We start from the raw sequence: 26,983 nt of genomic DNA, 5'->3' as shown, positions 1-26,983 counted from the left end.
AGCCCCCAAACCTTGCACATTCAGATTCTTCCTTTGAATCTGAGCAATGACCTCTCCGAAAGTGCAAGGAAAACACTGAGGTTTCCAAAGTGAGAGTTGAGAAACAGGGAAACACTGGAGCTCGAGTGCCCGTGCCATCCTTGGTTTCCCCTGTTTCCCGTTTGCTGTGATTTTTGACGGTGCAAACACATCCTCCTTTTTCCTGGTTAACCCATTTATTCCCACTTACTCAAGCTTCATTCTTTCTCCCAGCTAAAAGAATCCCACTGCTGGGCGGATCAGAGCTCCACCATCCAACCTTTGCCTTCATTGGGCAGCAGTGCCACAGAGGGACGAGCCCTGAGCCCCACCAATAAAACAACCGGTGGCAAACGCAGCCCTTTCCCAGGGCTGGATTGCTGCCGGCTCAGCCCTTTTCCTTTGGGATGGGGATGAGTTGCACGGGGGGAGGCAGCGCGGCGGCTGCGGGGCTGTGCCTGCCTGTACAGGTGTGCACAGCGCGGAGGAATGCCAGCCACTGAGTCACGGCCCCCTCCCACCTGGCCAGCATAAAGCCCGGCCTCACCTGGGCACGGGGCTCAGCTCAGGGCTCAGCACTCGGCTCGCACCTTTGGGCACCGCGGGATGGAGGAACGTGGAGGACGAGGTCAATCTTTGGGCATGTGAGCCCTGCGGGACGGAGATCGGCGTTTAACCGGAAAGGGGACAGAAAAATAGAGAGGAGGGAATAAAAGGGAAAAGAAAAAAAAGAGGAAGAAAAGGCCCAGCCCAGAGCTGAGCCGGTGGCAGCGGAGCACTGCGTTCCCTGCTGCTGTTGGAGGAATTCCTTGGCTCGCTGTGTGGGTGCTGTTCTTCGGGTCACGGTGGAGGTTTGGACGCTGTCAGCACCGGCGCTAATGAGGTTTGTGGAATTAATTCATCTGAGCTCCGTGGCGTTGGGTTTGTTTTTAATTTGGCGGTGCCGATTGACTCGGGGGCGGATGAAGGCACAGGGCAGGTGGGCTCAGCTGCGTGCGTTTCCCCTTCTCCTTTAGCGATAGCTGCGTGCTTTCTGCTGCCTTTTTGCTGCTGGCTGTGCTGCTCGTGCCTGGGCAGTTCTGCTGTGCAAAGCGCTTTTCCTTTCTAAAGTTATTTGGTGGAACAAAAGCTGCCCGGGGGGGGGCCGTGCCTGTGCCATTGGGACTGCACACAGCCTGCAGCGCTGCTGCTTTTGGAGACAGTTCCTTCCAGGTTTCAAAGGTTACAAGAGGAAAGTCCTCCTGCGGAGGCACGACTAAGAGCTCACGGAGGTTATTTTGCACAGCAGGTCGCTGGCTGCAAACCCTGTGAAATGCGGGTCAGGTTGGTGGTGCTTTTCTGGGGGTCTGTTCTGGTGGTTCCTGAGTTTTGTGAGATCTCTGCGTGTTGCCCACCTGGGTGCTGGGCTCTCCCTGGCACAGCACTGGATGCTCTTCCAGCTGCCTCCCACCACCATCCCCTCCTCCATGCTGTGGGTCCCACTGCACCTCAGGGGGGTCTGTAACTGCAGAGTGGGATCAGGCGGTGCTGGGGCCCTTGACACACTGTCCCCAGTCCCGTGGGTTGCTTTGATGCTGGGTTGGATCCCTGCAGACTCCAGTGTCGCATGAAACAGAGGACAGAGGTGACACACAGGATCACTGTTTGGGAGGAGGGTGTGTTTGGGTGCTTGGATACCCTGAGGCTGCCGTCCCTGAAGTGAGCCGACAGCCCTGTCTCCAGTGGTATTTCATAAGTCTAAATGCAGCAGATAGCTGCTGTGCCCATCCCAACCTCCAAGCTGTGCAGATGAAGGCCTACGAGGGGGGTATGCACGGAGCTTAGGACATTGAGTTCCCATTCCTCAGCCCTCTTCCTCTATGTGCTCCAGGGCAGTGCTGGCTGCAGCTTCATCCTTCCCAGCACCAAGCTGACAAGGGAAGGTTCTGCTGTCCCCACACTGTTCCTGCAGTGGTTCCTTTGGAGGAGGGCCTTTTTGCTCAGGTGTGAGCAGTGCAGCCCAGGGGTTCCTTGGTGCTTTCTGGAGCTGCGTGTTGGCTGTGCCAAGGCAGAGATGGAGACTGGGGGCAGAGGAAGAAGAGCAGGAGCAGATGTGGCTGGGGAGAGGTTGGCTGCTTTTGTGCCACTGGGATCAGCTCCACTTTGTCTCCTAATCCTTCCCAATTGAGCAGATTTCTTTTTTATTGTCATGTAAACCCAACCAAAGCACAGCACCTTTTCCTAAGTTAGTCTCTGTTCGTGGCAGGGGAGTTGGACTAGAAGACCTTCAGGAGTCTCTTCTAACTCAGAGGATTCTATGACGTTACGGCCACTTTACTCTGCTTTTACTCTGAGCACGGATTGCTGGCAATGTGGGGTGGGACCAAACACTTCAAAGCTGGCAGTGCACAGGGCACCAGGATGTCAACACCAAGCTGTGCTTTATGGCTGCTTATCTCAGCTCTCAAAAGGACATAACTGCGTCGGTGTACCCAAAGGCCAGGGAGTGCCATGATGACTCTGCCTGGCCTCGTGGGCAGGAGAGGAGCTGGGTCTGCACCACAGGGCTGAGCTGAGCTCTGGTCCCTGGAATGGGAGATTTTTCCCTGTTTCTGCAATGGGGCTGTTGCCATGTATCCAGCTACTATGTGAGCACTCAGAGAGAGAAATCCCAGCACTGGTGCCGTGTTGGAGTCCTTGCTGCCACGACTTCTGCACCTGCACAGCTTTGTGCACTCAGTATATTTCTGTGGGCTCCCCTGGAATCTGTGCAAGGGACCCCAGTGCTCTCCAAACCACGCAGCCTCCTGACAGCTCCGGGCAGCCCAGAGCTCTGGGTCTGGCATTTCCCAAGACCTCACCCTCTGTTTGTTGTTCGGCCATCCTGGAAACTCTTACTGCAATAGGAAATAGCGGGAGGGACGGCGCTGTGTTGTGCTCTGTGGGGGGGTACAGGTGGACGCTTTGCTCTCTCCCAGGACAATCCAGGGCTGGATCCAAACACTGCTGCTCTCGTGTGTGGAGGATGCTGTGCTCTGCCCAGCAATGGGGTGGCAGTGGGGTGGCAGCCACCCTGCTCCAGCACAGGAGTCTCTTGCGTGAGCCTGCATGGAGCACGGGCTGCTCTTGGTTCTGCTGCTGTGCCCTGCCCTGCTCAGAGCACAGATTGTGCCCATGCTCCAGCTCTCCCAGGCACACCACTGTCTCCTTTTGGGATGTTTTTCCCCCAGCCTTGGTTTTTCCACTGCTCAGCACCCCATGTGTTGCAGGAGGAAGAGGATGGCCACGCTGCCAGGGCCGTGTGTGGGGCTGCTGCTGCTGGCCCTGCTCTGCACCACCATTCTTGGCCAACGGAGCAGAAGTGAGTGCAGCCCTCCTCCATCCGCCCCAGCAAAACCTCCGACTCCCTGGGAATAGGGTCGGCCTTTGCACCTCTCATCCTTATTTATTTTCTGCATTCCTTGTGCTGCAATCTTCCCCCTCCAGATAACCGCTGTGTGCAGAGCCGGGCAAAGAGCTGCACCGAGTGCATCCGTGTGGCCAAGGAGTGTTCCTTCTGCACCGAGGAGGTGAGGGCAGGCAGGGCTGTGGGGCTGTGATCCCAGCTGCTTCCGCACCCTGCATCCCATCACTGGAAAATCCAGGGGAGGAACCCAAGAACGGAGTCAGCCTCTGGCTGCAGACCCAAAGCTCTGAGATGTGGATTGCCCTTAACTCAGACACTGACTACAGGGAGGCAGGGAAAGTTTGGGGCAAGCTTCCAAAATACAGGAATTTATCAATGAATGCCCTTTGGCCAGAGCTGAAATTTTTCAGGGATTTTGGCCAGGGCTGAAGTTTTTCAGGTATCCCAATACAGGGATTACCCATAGGATGGAGGGAGAGCTGTATCCCAGGTGCTCCCATTCCCCAGTGTTCTAGGGGACACTGGATCTTCTGGGCAACACTTGTCTCCATCTCTCTGCCCTACAAGGAAGGGCTCACCAGGCCCAACTGACTCACTCAGGATTCCACTGTGGCCTTCCTGCTGAGAGTATGGAATCATAGAATCGCAGGATGGTTGGAGCTGGAAGGGACCCTAAAGGCCATCTGGTGCCACCCCTGCCCTGAGCAGGGACACCCACAGCTCCATCAGTGCTCACAGCCCATCCCTGCCTTTGGCTGTCTGCAGGGATGGGGCACCACTGCCTCTATGGGCAACCTGTGCCAATACTTCACACCTTTTTATTCTTATTCTTATTTATTTATTTATTTATTGCTTTTTTGCTTATTTTGGTGCCCTTAACACGGCTCTCATAATGATGCAGAGCTTTGAGGAGCCGCGCTGTGACCTGCGGGAGAACCTGCTGCGCTATGGCTGCGGGGAGGCCGGCATCGTCTACACGAGGGGCGAGATGCACACTCAGCAGGTGGGCACTGCAGGGACCCCCATCTCCAGATGTTGATGTCTGGGAAGGCACCCAGCTGGGCATATATGGGCATGGGGGAATTGTTGCTCTGAGGGCAAGGGAGTGGGCTCATAGATTCATAGAATGGTTTGAGTTGGAAGGGATCCTCAAAGGCCATCTGGTCCATCTCCCTGCGTACAAAGGCACCCACAGCTCCATCAGTGCTCAGCGCCCCGTCCAGCCTGACCTTGGGTGTCACCAAGACTGGGGCATCCACCATAAGTTACCTGCCTACAAGAGGTGGAGTGTATCCCATTCACCCCGCTCTTCCCCTGCAGAACATCAGCATCAACACATTCCTGCAGAGGACCCAGGTGGCCCCCCAGGCCATGTTCATGAGGCTGCGGGCCGGGGAGGAGATGAGCTTCAATATGGACGTCTTCCAGCCCCTGGAGAGCCCCGTGGATCTCTACATCCTTATGGACTTTTCCTACTCGATGTCTGATGACCTGGATAATCTCAAGAGCATGGGGCAAAACCTGGGTGAGAGCAGGGAGCACAGGGTTCCATGTCAGGATAAAACTTTTATTAGTTTCTTGTTGCTGCTCTGTTGGGTGGATCCCTCCTGGCCCATCATGTGTTCTCTCTATGCCCTGTGGGGTTGTTCTGTGCAGTGGCTTTGGCACCTCGAGCCTGTAGGCATGGGTTGTATTGGAAGCTCCTGTCTTGGAAAGGAGCTGCCAAAAGTGGTGTAGGTTTCTACCTCAAAAAGACAAGATCTGAGCCCAAAGAGTTTAAATCCCTGGGGTTCAATCTGAGATGTGACCAGCATAGATGGCACCCAGGAAAGGGCACCTTTCTGTGGAGCAGCAACGCAGTGGGCTTATCCTCTTTCACATCTGTTCCTCTCTCCCAGCCGAGTTCCTGCAAGCACTCACCTCCAATTACACCATCGGCTTTGGCAAGTTTGTGGACAAAGTCTCATCCCCACAGACAGACATGAGACCCGAGAAGTGAGTAAGGCTGGGGGGCCGTACAGGTATGCAGCTCCCCATTGAGGTTGCTGGAACGTCTCTTTGCCCTCCTGCTCTCTCATAGGCTCCGTGAGCCATGGAACAACGCTGACTCCCCCTTCTCCTTCAAGAACGTCATCCGCCTGACCAACAACATCAACTACTTCAGCCAGGAGCTCAGGAAGGAGCGCATCTCTGGAAACCTGGATGCACCTGAGGGTGGCTTCGATGCCATCCTGCAGACTGCTGTTTGCAAGGTGACAGTGGCTGACAAATGGTCAGGTTCTGGTCTGGATGGGCTGAGTATTCCAAGCCCTGCCAATGACCAAAATTGCTGTGTGGTGGGCTCAGAAGTAAAGGTTCTTTCTCCCCACCTGTAGGACAAGATTGGTTGGAGGAAGGACAGCACACACTTGCTTGTATTCTCCACCGAGTCAGCCTTTCACTACGAAGCTGATGGCACCAACGTCCTGGCAGGGATCCTGGCGAGGAATGATGAGGAGTGTCACCTGGACACCCATGGCACCTATGTGTATGACACCAAGCAGGACTACCCCTCGGTGCCCACGCTGGTGCGCCTGTTGGGTCAGCACAACATCATTCCCATCTTTGCTGTCACCAACCACTCCTACAGCTACTATGAGGTGAGGGAGCTTCATGGGATCATCTTTCTTCCAGGACCATCTCTTGCTCCTCTTTGATTCCCAAGTGCTGAAGCAATGTCTGTCACTTTGAATTTGTGTCGTGGTGTCTCAAGTTCTGGTTTGGGTGGTGAAAGGCCCCAAGATGGGTTGTTGGGATGCAGGAATCTGAGCTCCTAGGAGTCTCCTTTGTTCGTGTGGAGACACAGAGCCAGAGAGCAAAAAGACCTTGAGACCTTGGTCAAGACCTCAAGCTGAGCTGAGAACATCCCTAAGGACATACATGATTGACCCCTTTTTCCTAAGCACTTCCCCACCTCTTTTTCCTGCTAAAATCACATTTTTATTTTTTTCTACTAAAATCTTGTCTATTGATCACAGCAGCCCATGAACAAAAGCATCACCCCGATCTTGGGCTAAGGAGAGCTGTGGGCTCACTGCCTCAGACAGTGCTAAGGAGCAGTGACGGTTGGACTTGCCACCATGGTGCCATACCTCAGTGTGCCCCTTTTTCTCTGCAGAAGCTGCACAAATATTTCCCCATCTCTGAGATAGGGGTGCTGCAGGAGGACTCATCCAACATAGTGGAACTGCTTCGTACAGCCTTTGAGGTAACGGTGCTCTGCAGGGCTTTGCTCTCGCTCCCAGGGTGGGATGTGGTGTCAGTAGGGCTGATGATCTCCTTCTGTCCACCCAGCGCATCCGCTCCAAGATGGACATCCGAGCTGACTTTGTCCCCAAGGCCCTGAAGACGGAATTCATCTCCTCAATGTATGAAAAGACGGAATCTGGGTCCTTCCACATCACCCGTGGGGAAGTGGTAGGTCACAGAATCACAGAGAATCTGGTCCCTGGGAGGGCTGAGCTCCTGACGCATCCCAGCTTCCTCCCTCCTGGGATTTGGTGATGGAGTCACTCCTCTGGGCTCACCCACCTGCCCCATCCCTGCAGGGCAAGTTCCAGGTGCGGGTGAAAGCTCTGGAGCACGTTGGTGGGCAGCACGTCTGCACCCTCCCTGAGAAGGACCGGCAGGGCATTATCCATGTGAAACCCACCTCACTGAGCGACAGCCTCCAAGTCCAAGCCTCCGTCGTGTGTGACGTGTGTCCCTGTGAGCAGGTATGTACTGGTCCTGCTTGGCCCTGGGCAGGAGGTTTGGTGTTCCGGGTCAGGAGGCTCAGGGATGCTGCTTTGAGCTCATGATGTGCATGATCCTACTGCAAAACTCAGTTTCATGGGCAAAGCTTTTCCCTTGGTTTTGCCTTCTGATGCTTGAGGTGTCTGTGGGGGAATTGAGCCCACTCAGCAGCACCTCTAATCTATGCCCTTACAGCAACCAGATTTCCGATCACCCAAGTGCAGCTTTCATGGGGACTTCATCTGTGGGCAGTGCATCTGCCATGCAGGCTGGTAAGGACCTCACGGGGCCTCATGTCCCTCTGCCATGTCTGGGGACACAGCATGATGCTCACACATGCCCTGAGGATTCTGCCCGGGCGCAGTCTCCATGCTCTGCTCCCACCCTTCTCCATGTCACCCCAGGCGAGGGGACACGTGTGACTGCTCTCCGGCCTCATCCCTCAACAACGAAGCCTGCATCCGCCCTGGGGATGTGGAGCCATGCTCAGGTCGGGGCGAATGCCTCTGTGGGAAGTGTCAGTGCTACCCTGAGGACCTGATGCAGCGCTTTGATGGGGACTTCTGCCAATACGACGTGCTGCAGTGCCCGCGCACCTCCGGCTTCCTCTGCAACGGTGAGAGCCATTGAGTGGGACTCAACGATCCGTATGGGTCCCTTCCAGCTTGAGATAATCTATGGTTGTTATGGATCGCTTCCAACTTGGGATATTCTGTGATCCTTATGGGTCCCTTTCTACTTCAGATATTCTATGATCCTTATGGATATCTCCCAACTTTGAATATACTGTGATAAGGGATATTCTACGATCCCTTCCTTCAGTGCCTGCAGGTCCCGGTGAGCCCAGTTGGTGGCACTGGGACATGAGGATGAAGAACGTGATGGGTCTGGGGGACTCTACACTTGCACATGTGCATGGAGATGGGGGCACTCCGCTTGCCCAGGCTCAGGGATGCAGCCCACGTCGGGGTGCCATGCAGTGATGTCTCCTCTCACCTTGCAGATCGTGGTCGCTGCTCCAAGGGCGCATGTGTGTGCGAGAGTGGCTGGGAGGGTCCTGGCTGTGAGTGTCCCACGAGCAATGACACCTGCATTGACAGCAGGGGGGTATGTCCCAGACACCCACAGCAATGTCCCAGCAGCAAAACCTGGTGTCATGGCCTGTGTGTGAATGCTCTGTGACACCCACCGTCCCCTCTGCTCCCCCAGGGCATCTGCAACAACCAGGGGAGGTGTGAATGCGGACGGTGCATCTGTGACAAGGCATCCCTGTACACCAGCTCCACCTGCGAGATCAGCTACTCCCTGGTGAGGATCTGCATGGGGTCCTTTGGGTTTCTCACTTCTCCCTCCCAGGGTGAATTGCTGGGGAAGGAGTGCAGAGCTTGGGGGGATGCCATGCCCTCCAGCTCCCCAGCAGTGCGGATGCTGAGTGTGTGTAGGGTGTGCATGCGGCAGAGGTCTTGACTATTGCTTTATTCAGGTTTGCCTCAAGGCAAAAAACTCTTTTCTTGGCTCAGTGCCTCAGTTTCCCCACTGCTAATCCCTTGGGAAGAAAGATAGCTCAGTCGTATTTTGGGAAGGTCACCTAATGTGGGTGCTGCAGTACTGGGGATGGCATCTCTGCAGCCTGCTCTGGGTGTGATGCTTCCCCCAGGGCTGATCTCCATCTGCCTCTGCCCAGGGCTTCCAGGCTGTGTGCGAGAGCATCAGGGACTGTGTGCAGTGCCAGGCCTGGGGAACAGGCAACAGGAAGGGGAACTGCAGCACATGCCACCTCCACGTGCAGATGGTGGAGGAGCTGAAGAAAGGTACTGAGATGCAGAGACATGGGATCTGTCTGCCTTGTGCGTGGCCTGGGGGGGTGCTAATCCTGGTGGCCACAGCCTGATGATGGTGTTCCCAATCTGTTTGCAGAGGAGGCCAATGAGCACTGCTCCTTCCAGGATGAAGAGGATGACTGCACCTACCACTACACACTGGAGGGAGACCCCAGTGTTCTCCCCAATGCCACCGTCCAGGTGCAGAAGAAGAAAGGTGAGCAGAGAAGTGGCAGAGCTCTCCCTGGGCAGCATTGCTCGCTGTGAGCGTTGGGAGAGATGCTCCCAGGCTGAACCTGGCTCCTCACATCCCTCTCGGACGCTGATGCGCTGCTGATGCTGCTGTTGTTTGCAGAGTGCCCTCCTGGCAGCTTCCTCTGGCTCATCCCACTGCTCATTTTCCTCATCCTGCTCCTGGGGCTGCTGCTGCTGCTGTGCTGGAGGTTCTGCGCCTGCTGCAAGGTGAGTGACATCCAAACCCAGCCCACCTCCACTGTAGCCGGGGCATCAGCTCTGCCTCTCGACTGACATCCAGCACCACTGCTATGAATTGCAGTGTGACTTCCCCCACTAAAAGGCTGCCAGGTTAAGGTCATCTTCCAGATCTCCTTCTGTCCTCACTCCAGCACTAAATCCTCCCACCTGAAGATGGGAGTTTAACCCCTGACTACAGAGTGACTGTGTGTTTGGTCATTTATTTTCTAGGCTTGCCTGGCCCTGCTCCCCTGCTGTGCACGAGGTAGGAGCCCTTTGAATGGGGAGAGGGGTTTGTGGGGTCACTGCCTGCTTCTGGGGGGATACACAAAAGTAGGCATCCTCCTCCTCTTCCTGTCTCAGTTGGGAGATGAACTGGGGCAATGTCTTATCAGAGCCTCAGAGAAAAGATAATGCTCATCCTCCCTCCCCAACTGGAACCCCCCTGCTGGCTCTCCAAGCTGGGTTGCATGCTGTCCCCATTCTTGGACACCCCCACTCTTGCCACCAACTTGTTGGCTCCACTGTGCTCCCAATACCCTTAGCTTGGTGGAAGACTCCCCAGGACGAATCCCTGCTGTTGGGGAATTGATGGTTGGCATCCGTTGCACCCAGGAGTTGGACACAATAATCCTCATGGATCCTTTCCAACTTGGGATAGTCCACGCTTTTATGGTTATTCGACTCTGCTCCTGCTCTGCAGGTCGCACTGTTGGCTTTAAGGAGGACCACTACATGCTCCGCCAGAGCCTCATGTCCTCAGACCACCTGGACACCCCCATGGTGCGCAGTGGATCCCTCAAGGGTCGGGACACCGTCCGCTGGAAGATCAACAACAACGTCCACAAGCAGGGTTTCACTTCCCACGCTGCCCTCAACCCCAAGGACCTCAGTAAGTGACAGACGTGAGGAACGGGGCCTGGAGGAGATGGTGGAGGACGTGAAGCCTCAGTGGTTGCCCCCAGTAGCCATCATGTCACCTCCAAAAGCGTTGCAAAGGTCTTCTGGGCTGATGCTGGATGGGATTTAGCTGTTGGCAGCATGTGATCTGGACGCCATGCATCCAGCTGTTGGCTGGGTTGTCAGAGTGGGGAATTTCTTCTTCCAGTTCCCTATGGGCTGTCGCTGAGGCTGACACGGCTCTTCACGCAGAACCTGGTGAAGCCAGAGAGCCGGGAGTGCGAGCAGCTGCGCAAGGAAGTGGAAGAGAATGTAAGAGTCTGAGCACCGTGGGGATGGGAATCTTCAAAGAAGTGATTTTTCCCTCTTACTAAAAGAAAGCACAGATCCTCAGGATTATCAAAGCATTGCATTGGGTTGCTCCAGGTGCAGCCTCTAGCTGTGTCCTGGGGACAAGCTGTATGGTCATCCCTGCCTTGGGTGGGGGGAAAAGGTGAGGACTGGGTTTGGCTCGGGGTGATGTACATCTACAAAGTACCTCTTGCTCCTACAGCTGGATGACATCTACAAGCACATCCCAGGCTGCTACAAGCCCCAGCAGACCAAGTTCAGGTGGGTCACTGTGGGAAGACCTTCTGTCCGGGGTCTGGGCCAATGCCCAAGAGTGATGGGAAGGATGTGAAATCTGTGGTGTGGGATGGAGCGTGGTCTGTGAGCCATTCCCAGTGCTCACATGGTGCTCAATGGGAAAATTCAGTCCTGTGCACAACAAGAAGTGCTGCTGCAGCATGGGGATGCTGGCACTGAGCAAGGAGCACCATCCCCTCCCTGCGGCTCTGAGCAGCTGTGGGTGCCCCGTGGGCTTGTTCCTCACTGCATTGGGAAACCTAGGGCTGGAGGGAGCAGCCTGACAGGAGGGAACATGAAACGGGGCCGTTGTTTCTGTAGGATGGGTTGGCATTGGTCCCTATGGCTGCAGCCCGCAGGGCAGCTTCTGCAGCTCAGACATGTGCAGGGCTGTGATTCATGCAGAACTTTGTCTCCCCAAAGGTTTTACTCACTCTGATTGTTTCTTTCTCCCCCTCCCAGGGTACAGCCCAATTCTGGGAAGAGGTAAGTGAATCTTCCAGCCTTCTATGCTGTTCTCCAGCAGCAAGCAAACCTCATTCAGCTCTTTTCTTCCTCTCTTCCAGACAGGACCACACCATTGTGGACACGGTGCTCACCGCCCCTCGCTCTGCCAAGACAGAGATCATCAAGGTCACTGAGAAGCACGTTTCCCACGAGGCTTTCAATGACCTGAAGGTTTCGCCAGGATACTACACTGTGACCTCTGACCAAGGTGTGGAGCAGAGCCCGATGCTGTGTCCTGGGGCAGGACGTTTCCCACCTTCCATCATTGTCCCTTCCCCCAGATGCTCACGGCATGGTGGAATTCCAAGAAGCTGTGGAGCTGGTTGATGTCCGCGTCCCACTCTTCATCAGGGAGGATGATGATGATGAGAAGCAGCTGCAGGTGGAGGCCATCGATGTCCCCACCGGCATCGCACAGATTGGACGCAGGATCGTCAACATCACCATCATCAAGGAACAAGGTGAAGGACGGTGACCATGGCATGAGACAAAGGGCAGATTGTATCTGTGTGTCCCATGTCCAGATGGACTTGTGGTTTGTTAGGAAGGTGCAGTCTGTGTGCTCCCATTGGTCACAAGCCAGAGACTGCTGTCTTCAGGTACTGGGGTCTAAACCACAGCATCTTTTAAAGCATAAAAAGAAAAGTTATCACCCCTAGTGACAGAGACCAAAATATTTGACCACCACAGTTTACTTCTTACTAATTCCATGGCAAGAGTTCCATGGGTTGGCCATAGGTCCCTGCAGTGCTTGGGGCAGCAGGTGAATATCCCCAGTGATTTGCTTCTGCTTCTCATAGGGTGGTTTTGAGCAGGGAGAAGAGTCAGGACTGGTGAAGCCACCAGCCTACGCAGTAGTATTTCCAATGTGGTTTATAGCTTTGGGTGGTAAGAACTCCCCACTCGTTGCAGGGGAGTTGGACCAAGTGACCTTTGGGTCCCTTCCAACTCAAATGATTCTACGATTCTATGAACTCTCTCCCTGGGCACTTGTAGTGTGAATCTTAGTGCATTAACACATCTGTTCTTTCCTGCCCCTTCCAGCCAGCAGCCTCATCACCTTCCTGCAGCCAGCCTATTCCCACAGCCGCTTTGATAAGGTGGCCAAGATCCCTGTCCTGCGGGAGATCATAGACAACGGGAGGTCCCAAGTTACCTACAGGACCCGAGATCTCACTGCCAAGGAAGGCAGGGTAAGGATGGAGCTCCTGACCTGGGCAGGCAGAAATGAGCAGGCACCAAGAAAGGAACCAACCTGCAGAGAAACAGTGAACTGGGCTCAAAGGAGATATGGCCAGGAAAAGGGAGAGCCAAAGGTTGAGAACCATCTCGTGGCTGCTGTGGGCTATAATCACGCACTACTCCTTTCTCTTCCAGGACTACGTCTTCACAGAAGGTGACCTGGTCTTCCAGCCCGGGGAGACCCGAAAGGAAGTGCAAGTCTCCCTGCTGGAGCTAACTGAGATAGACACCCTCCTGCATAACCGCCAGGTCAAGCAATTTGCCATCGACCTCCTCCATCCCAAGTATGGGGCCAAGATTGGCCGATACCCCCAGGCTACGGTGACCATTGCTGACCCAGGTAGGGGCTGGCAGCCAGGTGCTGGGCGATGGCAGCAGGAGGGGGTTGACCCCACGCAGGATCGGTTCACCTGGAGTGTGCCACGAAGCTCCAGACTCCCACCTCCCCGTAAGAGCTGCGATGAGCAGCGTCCAGCTCCGACCGGTGGATGTGGGTCTCCCTCTAGAGGCATTAGAGAGTATAGGTGGGAAGAAGATGGATGGTCTGTACTGAAAAAGGAAATAGAGTGCATTCTTCACTCCTTTTCCTTTAGGGATTTGAATTAAAAGCTGTAAAAATAGGGGGAGAGGTGGTCAGCATTAGATTGAGCCAAGCTGAAGATTTCCAGCTGCAAGAAGCCAAATTCTTCCGAGACTGGGAGAAGAAGCAGGTGGTGCAGGACATCAGGGGATCAAAGCCAGACTTTATGCCAGCTTGCTGCATGGTTTGGGGGGATGGCATCACCAAGTGGCCTCAGTCTCCCTCCCCTGTGATGGATATTTATCCTTCAGTAACGCTGAATGGCCAGGCAGTGCCAGGAAGGTGCCCATTTCTTTTATTTCCATCTCCTTGGAGGACTGGCACTGATGCGTTCTCTCTCCCTTGTGTCTACAGAGGTGGTGGATGGTGTCCCCCCACTGACTGGCATGGGCCAGCTCACCCAGTCTCCCAAAGGCCGCCTGAGTGCACCCCTTAATCCCAGTGCCCAGGCCCTGAGCTCCAAAGAAATCCACTTCAGTTGGTTTCCTCCAACGGGAAAACCTCTGGGGTACAAGGTGAGGAGTGTGTGGATACCAGGGGAGGTGTGGGTCCTGTCATGTGGCTCTCACACCCGTATTCCTTCATGCTGAAGGGATGGGGAGAAGAGACTCAAAAAAGGGAGCGAGTTCTTCCATCCTGGTTCCTTTCATAGAATCATTAAGGTTGGAAAGACCACTAAGATCGCCAAGTCCAGCCCCAATCCACCCCTACCATCCCCACTGACCACGTCCCCCAGTGCTGCATCTCCACAGTTCATACCTCCAGGGATGGTGACTCTTTCCTGGGCAGCTGTGCCAATACTTCTCCAACTCTGATGACCATTTTCGGTCGGATGTGAGACTTGCAGGAAAGTTTCCTGTTGGGCTCATCCCCCTTTCCATCCCTTACCTTTGGGCAACGTTGCAGGGAAGGTCCCAAAAGACACCTACCTGTTCTGGAAGGGGGTGCAAATGAGGCAGTGAGGTCTGGAGGTACCACAAAGTGTTCTGACCCCTATTTTGGACAGCTGAACACCGCCCTAAGAACAGATCTAAGAAGAGACGAGGAATTCCTCACCTATCACAGTGAAGATTTGAAGGAGTTACAGCTATCACTTGTTTTGTCAGGTGAAATACTGGGTGCAGGGTGACCCCGAATCCGAAGCCAACGTCATGGATGTCAAATCACCAGGGGCAACACTGAAAAACCTCTACGCCTTCTGCGACTACGAGATGCAAGTCTGTGCCTATAATGCTATGGGTGAAGGGGCCTACTCTGACATCATACACTGCCGCACGCTGGAGAGTGGTGAGATTCTCTATGTAGCAGCAAATTGTGCTCATCTGTCTGCCATTTATGGAGCTCCAGGCTCCTGATTGCTTTGCTCCTAGCTGGAGTAACCCGGCCTCTTGGCTCTTGCCATTACAGTTCCCAGTGAGCCTGGTCGCTTGGCTTTCAATGTCGTGTCTTCCACCGTGACACAGCTGAGCTGGGCTGAGCCTGCAGAAACCAATGGGGTGATCACAGCTTATGAAGTCAGTTATGGACTCGTTAATGATGAAAATGGTAAGTTGCTTGTTTTCTTGCCAGGGCAGCTCTACCAGTTGGAGTGCACTTCTCACATCTGGGCTGGTCCCATGTTGCAGCAGGAAACCTGGAGGTTTTCTAGGAAAGGATAGATGTCACCTTGAGGGATGAGGGTTGGTAGGCATGGTGGGGATGTGTTGATGGTTGAAGTGGGTGATCTTACTGGTCTTTTCCAACCTAAATGATTGTATGAGACTATAATTCTAGAAACAAAAGGGCTCCAAGGATGTTTATTGTGAAAACTGGGATAAGATATCATTTCTAGGAAGAAGGAGCACAGCAAATCGTAACTTAGGATTGAATCCTGCAAAGTACTCTCAATTCTCATTCATTTCTGTAGTATTTTGTGCTGTTTTTCATGTTTAAAACTTTGTTCATAGGTCTAGACCTAGATCTATGGTTGCAGTAGGAGACTTCTGCTATAGGCTGACTTCAGCATTCAGTGTGGGAATTTCCCCAAGACAATGTCATGCCTGTCATGAGCGTCCCAGACAGCCTCTACGCCTTGTCCCTGAGCCGAGCTGTGTCCTGACACCAAGGCTCATCAATCCTGTTGTCCGAGGACGCGCTGCTGTGGGGCTGTCTGTGCCTCATGACCTCATGGGGGGGATATGTGTACCTCTACTTTCAGTCCCCATTGGCCCCATGAAGAAGGTGCTGGTTGAAGACCCGAAGAAGCGCATGGTGCTGATAGAAAACCTGCGGGAGTCCCAGCCCTACCGCTACATGGTGAAGGCCAGGAACGGTGCTGGCTGGGGACCTGAGAGAGAAGCCACCATCAACCTCGCTACGCAGCCCAAGCGTCCCATGTCCAGTGAGTTGCTGCCCTGTCTGGATGGGGGGCAGTGGAGGCAGGAGCAGTGCTGGGGGGCTTCCTTCATCACCCAGCTGCTCCTCCACACCCTGCCCTCTCCACTGTGCCGTTCACCCTGGTGAAGGCTGAAGGCCTGAGCGCGGTGGGTCCAGCGCGGTTGTGAGCTGTGTGTCTAATGGCACTCCCCACCTCCCCTCCAGTCCCCATCATTCCCGATGTCCCCATCATTGATGCTGAAGGAGGTGAGGACTACGACAGCTACCTGATGTACAGCACAGACGTGCTTCGCACTCCAGCTGGCAGCAAGCGTCCCAGCGTCTCTGATGATTCAGGTACGTTGCTCCAGGTTTTGCAAAGGTCGCTTCTAACATTCGCTTTCCTCAACAGCTTTCAGCAATGAGCTTCACTGCTCTTTTCCTCCTCACTGAGATGGGGAGATCCGAATCATCTCCGAGCTGGTGGAGGTCAGCACTTCCAAAGCACAGGAGCTGGGAACACTTGACTAATGTTAGCCTAAATAGGACCACCTGTTCTGGCCAGGAGGCAAAAAGAAATCTCAGTGTGGGGTGGTGAAGTTCTTCATAGCCCTCTGTGTTCATCTTCCTTGTCTGTTACTGTCTGAATGGACCAAGAAAATTACTGTTAGCCAACCAGAGATGGCAAAGCACAGATCTCTGAGTCCTTTGGAGGTTCAAGGTCTCAGTCAAGCCAACGGGAGGGAGCACACCAGGAAATAGGGAGGCACTGGTCAGGGAATTGGATCCCACTGGATCCCAGTGGCCTCTCATCTCTTCCTCCATCACTTAGCTTTCAGGATGAGGCTGGCTCCCTTGTCTACTGCAGTGGGACAAGGAGGGTACGACTGGCCATAAATTAGTGGGATCTGGAGGGTCTTTCCTTGGGAGTTCTCCAAAGCCTGGGATCCGGAAGCAATTCCCAGAGAGCAGAAGTAATGGGAACACCAAGTGTCTGACCATCCTGCGTGCACACTGCAGAGCATGAAGCCTCCCCTGAGCAGGGGATTGGTGCAGCAGATTGCTCGTGAGAGGCGTGATATGGTGGGACTTCAGCTCTCACTTTTTGTCATGATGGACACAGGGCTGGAAAACAGTCCTGGGGTTGAGGCACATTGTGCTTGTCATGTTCCCTCCATCTACCAGTGATGCGATGGTGCACCGCCTGAACTCACCAGCCAACGGGTGCTGTTCCCCTTCCCCTTCCTAGCAAGCAGCACGAAGGCGGTTGGTGTCCCGCTCTGTCCCCTCTAGACCATGCCAACACGGGTGCTTACATTATCCCAAAGGCTCCCGATGGAAATACGTGCCGCTGCTGGGAGAAGACTTGGATCTTCGCCGCATCACCTGGAGGCTCCCACCTGAAACCATTCCCCGCCTTTCTGGCAGCAGCCACCTCTCCTCGGACACCGAGGGTCTCCTCCGTGAGGAGGATGGCGACGTGGCTACGGGCAGCCCCATGAGGAGCGGGACCCCCCGGCCCCAAGCAGGTGAAGGACGACTTCATATGGCACTGAGTGTCCTGTCTCGTCCTGCCCTGAGCCAAGGGGGCTGCGGCTGCGTCAGCCCCCTTCCTCCCCCTTATGTGCCCGTCCTCCCGTTGGCATGATGTCCACGTGCTGTAGAGTCTCAGTGTGTCTGTTCACGAGTGTCAAGGTAACCCCCATCTCGGCATGGACTTGGGAGCCTGCTAGCAAGTTGCTTCTACAAAAGGCTGGACCTTCAAGACTCGAGCAAACTCAAACAATGCCTGGAAAGTACCGCCTCCAAAGGCAGCTCCTCAACTTAATTAAGTGCCCTGAGCTCCTGGGGTAGAAATGCTGGACTGTTAAACAGAAATTTGGACTGGACAACCTTTAAGGGTTCCTTCCAGCTCAAACGATTCTATGATTCTGTGGTAGCTGATCTCTCCTGGCCTGCTGAGGATCTGCCAAGGACCAGAACAAGGAAGCATTTTGCTTTTTAGATCCAACTGAGATGGGATCCAGAGAGAGATAAGGAGAAACCGCCTCCATAAAAGGCTGTTTTTCTTCTTCTGCTTTCTTTTTGAACCTGAAATTATAAACCTGCGCTTGCGTCAAAGGAGAGATGTGAGGGAACGTGTTGAGAACTGCAAGCAGTGCCCCAGTGAGGCCGAGGTCTGGAGTTACCTTGGGCACCATGTGTGTCTGGTGCTGGTGTAGGGCAGTCTCTGTTTACCCGTTTGTTTCCCCCTTATCGTGTTGGGTGATTTGTTCAAGACGGAGAGCTCCAGAACGACCTGCCAGAGCAACTGAAGCCAGGGCAAAGCCAAGGCAAAGCCATGGAGCCTGGAGCAGAAGCCCACCCTCAGCCAGGCCCCTTACGTGTGCCCTCTTTCACAGAACACCTGCTGAATGGCCGCATGGACTACTTCTCCGGCAGCAGCAGCACGCTGACCAGGACAGCAAACACCAGCTACCACCAGCACGTGCAGCAGGAGCACAGGGTGATGGGGAGCTCCTCACTGACCAGAGACTACTCCACCATGATGTCGGGGCACGGTGAGTACGAGGTGGTGGGGGCTGCTCTTCCATTCCATGACCACCTTCGGATCCGTGCCCTGCAGATCTTTTTGGAGTGAGGGCTGTGTTTGCAGCCAAAGGGGCTGATGAATCAGAGAAATGGCAGCTCATGTTCTTAGAGGTTGGACTCGATGGTCCTTATGTGTACCTTCCAACTCAGAATGATTCTATGATTCTACCACTGATGTGCTAGGGCTTTGGTAAGGCTGCTCTGCTTCCAGACCACTCTGGAAAGGGTGCCCATGTCTGACTCAGGAACAGGAGTTACATCCTTGTTTCCACACTGCAGAGCTTATGTTGTTGCCCCTTACTATGTCTAGCAGCATGATTCCCTTTCAGCTCCATGCGTGTACATCAAACTGGTGTTGACAAGAGGTTGTGAAAAAACTTCAAATCTAATCCTTAGAAATTTCTCTCTGGGCAGGAGTCAGCACCTGGGCTGAACCCACTCTGATGTCTTCAATGGTGTTTTTCTTTTTCTTTCTTCCCCTATGCTGGTCTGTAGATTGCTCAGGGAGATTCCTTTCTCCCATCCTTGAAGATGCTGGGAGGAGAATCCCACGGCCCAGGGACGTGGGTTTCAGGAGCAGGGTAAAGGTGAAGGGTTACTACCCCAGCACTGGCTGTCGAGACTCTATAATCATGACTGATGGGTCTGCGGGGATTTGCAAGTACATAGGTACAGCTTTGTCCAGTGCCTCCTTCAGTCATGCATCCCATAACCAGCCACGCCGCTGGCCCTCTGTGAGCTACTCCCAAAAACCCTTTCTCATGGCTTTCTGTGTGCCACACTGATCTACCTCCTGACCTGGCTGAGCCTCCATCACACCACCTTTCCATTTGCAGGAGATTTCAGCTGTGTCCCAAGCCATGTGGGCTGATTAACCTTCACCACTGCTGCCACTGTGATCTAATGAGCTGATCACCTCATCGCCCCTTTCCTCTTCATTCCTAACAAGCTTCTTGTTCTCATTCTTACCCCACAGGCTTTTGGAGAACTCCTGGGGAGAACGTGGGTCCCGGCCTTGAGCAGTCCCTGGAGGTGTTGGGTTGATTTAGGTGTAGATCAGGGCTGTGCTCGCTCTGAAGATGTCCACAAAGCATTTGGCAGACTGGACAGAGAGCTTTGGGGTGAGCCAAGAGGGCAACACACAGCACCAGGTCCCTGGCCAAAGGGCATGAAGATTACCTTGCCTTCTCCCATGCAAGGGTGGCACCCCAAGGCCACAAGACATCCCTGTAGGTGTGCAGAGTCCCCCTCCAGACAGACTAGCTTGCAGAGAGGACATCTCCCCACGTTCTCCCCGCGTTCTCTCTGGACCATCAGGACCATCCCACGCTTGCGTGTGCTGCCGCCTTCTCTCACCCAGCCCAATTAACCCCAAATTCCTGCTGTGACTGTCCCATTTTGCTTCAGATTCCAGGTTTCCACTGGGTGTCCCTGACATCCCCACACGGTTGGTGTTCTCTGCTCTGGGGCCCACCTCACTGAAGGTGAGCTGGCAGGAGCCGCACTGCGAGAAGGAGGTACAGGGCTACAGCGTGCAGTACCAGCTGCTCAACGGAGGTCAGTGGGCAAGGAGAGGGCTCATCTGGGTGCTGGGAGCTTCTGGTGGTGACATCTTGGCCAGGTCTTCTCTTGGCAACCTGCTGTCGTTGCTTGGGCTGGGGGGTGGACCAGATGACCTCCATCACAACCATCATCTCAGTCAAAGGTTTTGTCGTCACGCTGGATTTGGAAGAAGGATTGGAATATAAGAATGTAATATTTTTACATGAAACTTGGGGGCAGTTCATGAAAACGTGGTTCTCTTTGGTACTGAAAATCTCCAAGTTTTCAAGAAGCCAATGCTAGCCCCAAGCAACATCTGGTCCTGCACTACCCACTGCGTTGGCAAGGTGTGATGGAGGTGGTTTGGGAGGAAGTTCTCTGGCTCAGTTTTCTGGATAGACCATTTGAAGTAGGATTTAGGAGAAAGTCACGGCTCTGTCATTGTGCCTGCAACCCCCCTCTGATGTCCCTGTTCCCTGTGTGTCCCAGGAGAGGTGCACCGCCTCACCATACCCAACCCCAGCCAGAACTCAGTGGTTGTGGAGAACCTGCTGCCCAACCACTCCTACATCTTCAAGGTGAAGGCACAGAGCGAGGAGGGCTGGGGCCCTGAGAGGGAAGGAGTCATCACCATAGAGTCCCAGGTGGACCCACAGAGTCCACTCAGCCCTGTTCCAGGTGAGGTGAATGGGAAGCAGGGAAGGAGGCACTGATGTCTTTGTGGTTATCTACTGGCCTTGCTGTTTTCTCCCCCCTAAACTCATCCTGAAGTGCTCCTTTCCTTCCTTTCATTTAGAAATGGGAATTCATTTCCCATGCGCTCACTTTCTTTTAGCTTTCCAAATGGCTGAGACCTCCCTGCTTCATTACATATATGCCCTCACAGGTTCACCCTTCACGCTGAGCACACCCAGTGCCCCCGGACCTCTGGTTTTCACTGCCCTCAGCCCTGACTCCCTGCAGCTCAGCTGGGAGAGACCACGCAAACCCAACGGGGCCATCCTGGGTTACATGATCACCTGCGAGATGCTGCACGGAGGAGGTATGGTGTCAGGCTGTGCAGAGAACAAGATGCCTCCAGCAAAGGCAGTATAACGGAAGTGGTGGGAAGACTGACCCATAGCTCAGTGCAGCCCAAATCCAATGGAGGTTATTGGTTGAAGGTCAGCGCTGTGCTGAAACAGCAGGACTGGGTGGTGCGATTGCACTGCCAGTGTATGGCACAGTGTTTAGGGAAAGCTGAGACATCAGCCAGCAGTGGAGAATGTTTGCATGTCCACCTTCTTATTGGACGCTCACGGGACAGTCTCATTGGAGACTCTCATTCTGTCACATATGTGTGTGCATTAGGGGAGCCCAGGAATATCTACGTCGAAGGTGACAATCCAGAAACGACCCTGACTGTGCCCCACTTGAGTGAGAACGTCCCGTACAAGTTCAAAGTGCAAGCCAAGACCACTCAAGGCGTTGGGCCGGAGAGAGAAGGCATCATCACCATCGAATCTCAAGATGGAGGTACAGAACCACGTCCTTCTGGAAATGCAGAGATAAGAAAGCTCTCAGAGCAGGGAATGTGCCTTCTGGGCTCCTTTTCTGAACCACTCTGGAAGCCACCATTCTCGTGGTGATTCCAATTTCCATAATCTCCATAAGGAAGGCAATGCTGTGCCTTGTGAGCAAAATGCACTGAATGTGGGGGATGAGAGCAAGACAAATCTCCTGAGCTTACTGCTGGTCCCCACTGAGCGGGGTTGAGATGCTGGAAGCTCCTTGCCATGCCCTGGCTCATTTGTCCCTTCTCCTTCTCCCTAGGAACTTTCTCACAGTTCGGAGGACAGCAGTACACAAGAGAGGTGTACAACTTCCCCATGGAATACACCACCAAAACCAGCATCAGCCATTCCTCTCTGGACCCCCACTTCTCAGGTAGGGACCAGAGGAAGATCTGAACCGTGGTTCTTCCTGCAGAGATACATGATGACCATCTTCAGCCACCTCACTGTGGCTGCCCCATGTTGTCCCCTCAAGGTCAAGGACTCACAGGCTCATGTTGCAAGATGGAAAGTTTGGGAGCTGTTAGGAAATCCTGAGCTGCATCAGGGGTCAGGTGGGGGTTAGGGAAAGGCTCTGCACCAGAGGGCGGCAGGCATGGAACAGTTCCCCAGGGCAGTAGGCATTGCCCCAAACCACCAGAGACCAGGGAGCATTGGGGCTCTTGTCCAACATAGGGTTTGGGTGGTGCTGTGTGGGACCAGGGATTGGACTCACGGTCCTTTCCATCTTGGGATGTTGTGTGGCTCCATGAATCCATCCTCTCGTTGCAGACGGCATGCTGATGACGTCCCAGAGAGTGGAGAGTGCCAGCAGCACCCTCACCAAACAGGTCACCAAAGAGTTCATCAGCCGCACCGTGACGTCCAGCGGGACCCTCACCAAGCAGGTGGAGAGACAGTTCTATGAGGCCTGAGCTGGGACAGCAGGACACTCCATTGGGGCTGACAGAGCTTTGCAGGACCATCCAGGAGGGCTTCACCCAGACTGTGCTTGGGCAGCTCCTCCAGACCTTCCGTGGCACTTTGAGCTCTGCACACTCAAAGCTCACGGTTGGCTCACCAGCTGTGTGCTCACCCTGCTCCCCATCCTGCTCTGCAGCCTCAGTTCTGCAGAATGTACTTGGATCTCCTCCATAAGCAACCACTGCTCTCTCCAATACCACTCCTCAATGCCCACCCATCCAAGCACACCTCCTGCAGCAGATATTCCTCCGTGTCTTCCTTCTCCCCAGATAAATCAAAGAAAATTATTTATTCTCAGGTCCTCAGTTTTGAAAGGATCCCTGCTGACGAGATCCTGATTTATAGAGGGTCACCACTTATTGGCACAGGCTGCCAAGGGAGGTGGGGGAGTCAGCAGCCCTGGAGCCATTGAGGAACTGTTGAGATGTGGCACTGAGGGACATGGTAGGGATGGGGTGGGGTTGGACTGTAGGATCCTATTGGTCTTTCCAGCCTTAATAATTCCATGATTCTACAATTTCCATCTTTGGCCTGGGCTCTATGGCAGCTTGGCTCTCTGCTGGAGATGGTGGTTTTGTTCTGTTCTGTTATACAAGAGCTGCAAGGTAGTGGGTCAAGGTGACATCTGCTTTCTTACTGTGCCTATTTGTGTCTGTCTTTTGCTGCTAACATTGGTACCACACTAGCAAAGCATACCCTTCCATTTGAATAGCACTACTTATGATGGCCTCTGATGCTTTTTTTTTTTTTTTTGCATACAATATTGTACAGTTTTGGTAGTATATATATATATAAATATATAAATGTATTTTATTATTTTATATTAAAACAAAAACCAAAAAATGGAGGTGGACGAGATCTATGCAGAGTGATGAGGATACATTTGGACCATTTGGCTGATGGGAAGCAGTGAGAACAATGAGTTCAGGCCCCTTTGCAGCATCCACATGGATCCATCCAAACGTTGTTCTGCCTATAGCAGAGCACAGCATGCTGCTCCTGGCAGCACACACTCCCTGTGCACACGTGTGCTCTCACGGCTGCGTTGTGCCCCAAGTGTCATTGCTTTTTAATTCTCACCTGGTCCCCAGGGCTGTTGGTGATTCGGGTCAACCCAACAGCAGCTCTGTGCGCTCAATAAATATTTTCTCTACAGTTTGCCTGTTCCTTTTTGTTTTAATTACATTATTCCCCCACCCCCAACAGCAGATGGAGGAAGATGCGCTCCAGGTGTTTGTGCTCCTTGGGAAGGAGGTGATCCCAGCAGGGATGCTGTGCTGGCTTCTCTACAAGGGCAGCACCTTTGCCCCATCGGAGGGTTTGGTGATGTAGAAGGTCGCTGAGCCGCTGTACTTCTCCTATAGGCACAGGAGGAGCATAAGTGCAGATCCATAATGCCAGGAGCATGCATTCACTGCACTAACAACTTTCCCAGCCTGCAGCTACCAGCACTGAGCTCCTCAATGCCTAGAGATTATTGTTCCCTAGATGGATTTAGCCGCCCCAGAGCTCACCTGGCACCTTTTGCTCTTTTTCTCAATGTAATAAAATCTTTTTGCGGTGCTTTGCAGTCAGCACAGTGCCAAACTGCCCCCCAAGAGTTCAGAGCATCAATGGACATGGGGTGCCCCAGCCCCTGAGTGCCTTAGGATCTCAGCTCCACCATCATCACCTGGGGTGGGCATCATCTCCTTGAGGGGTGGCTTGGGGAGCTTTAAGTCAATCTCTGGGCGCTTTGCTGTGGTGTACCTGGATGTGCTGCTGGGCTCTCTCTGCAGCCTCGGCCACCAGCAGTGTCACAGTGCAGCCCCCAAATCCTCCCCCTGTCATCCGGCTGCCATAGACCCCATCGACCTCCAGGGCTGCCGCCACCAGCTGGTCCAGCTCCGGGCAGCTCACAGCATAGTCATCCCTACAATGATCACGCAGAACAGTGGGGTTGGAAGAGACCTTACAGCCATCCCGTTTCAACCTGCAGCCACGAGCTGGTTGTCCCCCCACCATATCACATTGTGTAGAAAATGTAGAAAGCCCCGTGCCGTCACATCCTCACCGCAGGGAGTTGTGGCTCTCCACCATCAGCATCCCAAACGTGACATAATCCCCATCCCGCAGTGCTTGTGCTGCCCGCGCCGTGCGCTCGATCTCCCCAACCACGTGCCTGGCACGGCGGTACACCTCCTCATCCAGCTGGCTCCTGGATGCTGCAGAGACACACACAAACCCTACAGCAAACCCCACGCTGCCTGGAGCCGACGGATGCTCAGTGCCCACCTTCCAGCTCGGCCATGGTGACATCCCGCAGGGTGGTCCTGCCCAGTGCTGCTGCTGCCTCCTGGCACTGGCGCCGCCGCGCGGGGTACTCACTGCCCGTCAGTGTGTGCCGCACGTTGGAGTTGGTGATGAGGACAGCCAGGTTGGCATCACGCAGAGGGACGGGGACAGCATCCAGGGACCTGCGGGGAGGTGACAGCGTCCACCCCCACTGCGGCCACGTGGCACCCAGCAGGGTCAAAGTCTGTGTGGTTTAGGGTGGTGACGCAGTGGAACAGGAGGCCCAAGGAGGCTGTGGATGCCCCATCCCTGGAGGCATTCAAGGCCAGGCTGGATGTGGCTCTGAGCAGCCTGGTCTGCTGGTTGGCAACCCTGCACACAGCAGGGGGTTGGAACCATAGACCATAACGACTTTGCCTGGGCAATCAGCACAAGGAGGAACCATTTCCTTGGATGCTCCAATGGGTCTTTTGGACACTGAGGGCTATCCCCAGCCCCACAGTGGGCTTTTGGGTTGGGGGTTAACACTTCCTAGTGCTCCTGCATGGCTGTGTGTATATCACAGCCATGGGACCAGCAGGTGGTGCCCAGGAGGTGCTGACCTGCAGTCGATGAGCAGCGCATGGTTCTCTTTGCCCATCACTGATATGAACTGATCCATGATCCCGCAGGGCATGCCGGCAAACGTGTGTTCTGCCTGCTGGCACGCCAGAGCCTTGGCCACCAAATCACCATCGTCTGTAGCAGGGAGGAGAGGAGCAGGTGAGCAGTGATGGGATGAGCACCACACAGTGTGCCCAGCACTGAGCCTTCGTTCCTCCCTTGGGAGGATTTTCAGTTCATGGGATGTGGGGAAAGCCTTGCAGGATGAGGTTTGCATTTCTGGGGACATGAGAGTGGGGAGAAGATGCTCCAGATGGAATGCTCCACCCATGGGCTCTAGGGACATGGGCAGCTCAAGTGGGAGCTGTGCCCCGTCCCACAGCAGCGTCTCCCTAGGACCTCCCCAAGGACGATCCCATCCTACAAAGAAATGGGGGCCTCACCGGGGCAGAGCTGCTGCAGGAAGGTGTATGTGGCCACTTCCAGAGAGGCAGAGCTTGAAAGACCACCACCCAGGGGGACATCGCTGGAGATCACAGCATTGAAACCCGGCACGGGACCGCCTGTGGGAACAGAAGGGAAAAGAGGGCTGTGAGTTCCCATAGGGCTTGGGGCTGCCCTGCCCCATGGGGATCCCAGCAGAGGGGAGAGCCCCTTCAACGTCCCATTTTAAATGCATGGTGACCATTGTGGTCACACAGTTCCCCCAAAGCTTGGTCCCAACAATAGCTGTGGGGCGGCAACATGATGCTCCAAAGGGACTTCTGGCGTGCACCAGCCTCCAGCCCACTTGAAGCCCCGTGCTATGAGTGTGACCCTACACGAGAGGCTCTGACCTTACCCCGGTAGTGCTGGATCACACCTTTGACGTAGTTGGCCCAGTGCGGTCTCCCCGGGCTCAGAGGGCGGCTTTGGGTAGGAGCCGGGAACTGCACCCTATGGGGCTCGTCCGCCCCCGGCGCGGTGGTGAGGATGGAGATGGTCCCGTCCTGCGTGGGAGAACCTACCAGCACCGTTCCCAGCTGCAGGGCCTGCGGGGGGCACACGTGCTCGGCGCCAGCCCCACGAACACGTCCCCGGCGGTGTCACCCAAGGGACAGCCGGTCACAGCCCTCTGGACACCGCAGGGCACGTTCGGGTGGCGGCGGGGGGCTGATGCGGGGGCACGGCCCTCCCTTACCATGGGCAGCACGAAGCCGCCGTTGTAGTCGGTGTGCTCGCCGATGAGGTTGACCCTCCCGGGAGCCCACGCAGCCACGGCCGCCGCCCCACCGAAGGCCGCCTCGTACGCCTCGCGGGCGGCCGCCAGCAGCGAGCACGGACCCGGTTCCGCCACCGCCGCCATCGTCTCTCCGCTCCTCCCTGCCGGGCGGGGACAGGCTGCCCGCTCCGCCCTGCTCCCGGCCCCGATCGGAGCCGGCGGCGGCGGCGGGATTCGAACCCGGGGATGTGAGGGGCGGCAGAGCGCGAGTCCCTGTGCGAGACGCGCGCCCCTATAGATGCGTTATGTCTGTTTACACCCAGATCCACATCCATATCCATACCCCTCTATGCTTTATTTTTACTTTATTATCATATTATTATCACTCGTATATCTATGTGTATGGAGATACGTATCTTTATATATCTATGTATGTATGAATATTCCTCTACCTATAAACAAATATATACATAATAATAGAGAATACGATAATACAGAGATAGATACCTACACATTACGTCTATGTTCTTCCCACATACCTACAGATCTATGCCGACGTGTCACGCGCCGAGC

The 26,983-nt window shown here is 54.6% G+C and overlaps 2 protein-coding genes across 7 annotated transcripts; one reads left to right on the top strand and one right to left on the bottom strand.

Moving 5' to 3' along the window:
- Positions 1–326: 326 nt before the first annotated feature.
- On the top strand, positions 327–23,487 carry ITGB4 (integrin subunit beta 4). Of its 4 annotated transcripts, none has more exons than XM_052687927.1 (41): positions 327–901; positions 3,267–3,358; positions 3,484–3,566; positions 4,305–4,406; positions 4,724–4,928; positions 5,302–5,398; positions 5,484–5,655; positions 5,779–6,042; positions 6,561–6,650; positions 6,737–6,859; positions 6,991–7,158; positions 7,373–7,449; positions 7,582–7,793; positions 8,181–8,284; positions 8,387–8,485; positions 8,862–8,988; positions 9,095–9,214; positions 9,353–9,459; positions 9,703–9,736; positions 10,175–10,363; positions 10,580–10,683; positions 10,925–10,983; positions 11,461–11,484; positions 11,565–11,713; positions 11,787–11,966; positions 12,550–12,698; positions 12,883–13,087; positions 13,682–13,842; positions 14,434–14,614; positions 14,735–14,872; positions 15,525–15,707; positions 15,908–16,039; positions 17,011–17,211; positions 18,085–18,243; positions 18,770–18,943; positions 19,682–19,831; positions 20,306–20,494; positions 20,703–20,858; positions 21,167–21,331; positions 21,629–21,742; positions 22,141–23,487. In XM_052687927.1, the coding sequence occupies exons 1-41, from the start codon at positions 897–899 to the stop codon at positions 22,281–22,283; spliced, it is 5,586 nt and encodes a 1,861-aa protein (XP_052543887.1). In that variant the 5' UTR covers positions 327–896; the 3' UTR covers positions 22,284–23,487. The 4 variants fall into 4 exon arrangements, with proteins under 4 accessions (XP_052543887.1, XP_052543886.1, XP_052543888.1 ...); XM_052687926.1 differs by lacking the exon at positions 327–901 and adding an exon at positions 1,209–1,341; XM_052687928.1 differs by lacking the exons at positions 327–901; positions 18,770–18,943 and adding an exon at positions 1,209–1,341.
- Position 23,488: 1 nt separating this feature from the next.
- On the bottom strand, positions 23,489–26,562 carry GALK1 (galactokinase 1). 3 transcript variants are annotated; one of them, XM_052687930.1, is made up of 8 exons: positions 26,390–26,562; positions 26,051–26,240; positions 25,653–25,772; positions 25,209–25,344; positions 24,607–24,788; positions 24,386–24,557; positions 24,082–24,244; positions 23,489–23,690 (listed from the first exon to the last, which is right to left on the bottom strand). In XM_052687930.1, exons 1-8 carry the CDS (start codon positions 26,552–26,554, stop codon positions 23,619–23,621), a joined length of 1,200 nt encoding a protein of 399 aa, XP_052543890.1. In that variant the 5' UTR covers positions 26,555–26,562; the 3' UTR covers positions 23,489–23,618. The 3 variants fall into 3 exon arrangements, with proteins under 3 accessions (XP_052543890.1, XP_052543891.1, XP_052543892.1); XM_052687931.1 differs by having other exon boundaries at positions 24,386–24,536; XM_052687932.1 differs by having other exon boundaries at positions 26,051–26,198.
- Between the last annotated feature and the right edge of the window lie 421 nt (positions 26,563–26,983).

The sequence above is a fragment of the Tympanuchus pallidicinctus genome, unplaced genomic scaffold, assembly GCF_026119805.1.
Source record: "Tympanuchus pallidicinctus isolate F22 unplaced genomic scaffold, pur_lepc_1.0 scaffold23, whole genome shotgun sequence".
NCBI lineage: Eukaryota > Metazoa > Chordata > Aves > Galliformes > Phasianidae > Tympanuchus > Tympanuchus pallidicinctus.
The sequence above is the reverse complement of the archived record's forward strand: the minus strand, read 5'-3'. Positions and strand labels throughout refer to the sequence as shown.

Excerpts from the sequence above, each read along its gene's own strand:
- ITGB4 (XM_052687926.1), top strand. Across the intron at positions 5,399-5,483 it reads ACAGACATGAGACCCGAGAA|GCTCCGTGAGCCATGGAACA; the intron begins GTGAGTAAGGCT and ends GCTCTCTCATAG. Across the intron at positions 14,873-15,524 it reads ACTCGTTAATGATGAAAATG|TCCCCATTGGCCCCATGAAG; the intron begins GTAAGTTGCTTG and ends CTCTACTTTCAG.
- GALK1 (XM_052687930.1), bottom strand. The coding sequence starts at position 26,554 with ATGGCGGCGGTGGCGGAACCGGGTCCGTGCTCGCTGCTGGCGGCCGCC. Across the intron at positions 24,558-24,606 it reads CACCATGGCCGAGCTGGAAG|GGTTTGTGTGTGTCTCTGCA; the intron begins GTGGGCACTGAG and ends GGTTTGCTGTAG. Across the intron at positions 23,691-24,081 it reads GAGCCCAGCAGCACATCCAG|GAGAAGTACAGCGGCTCAGC; the intron begins GTACACCACAGC and ends CTGTGCCTATAG.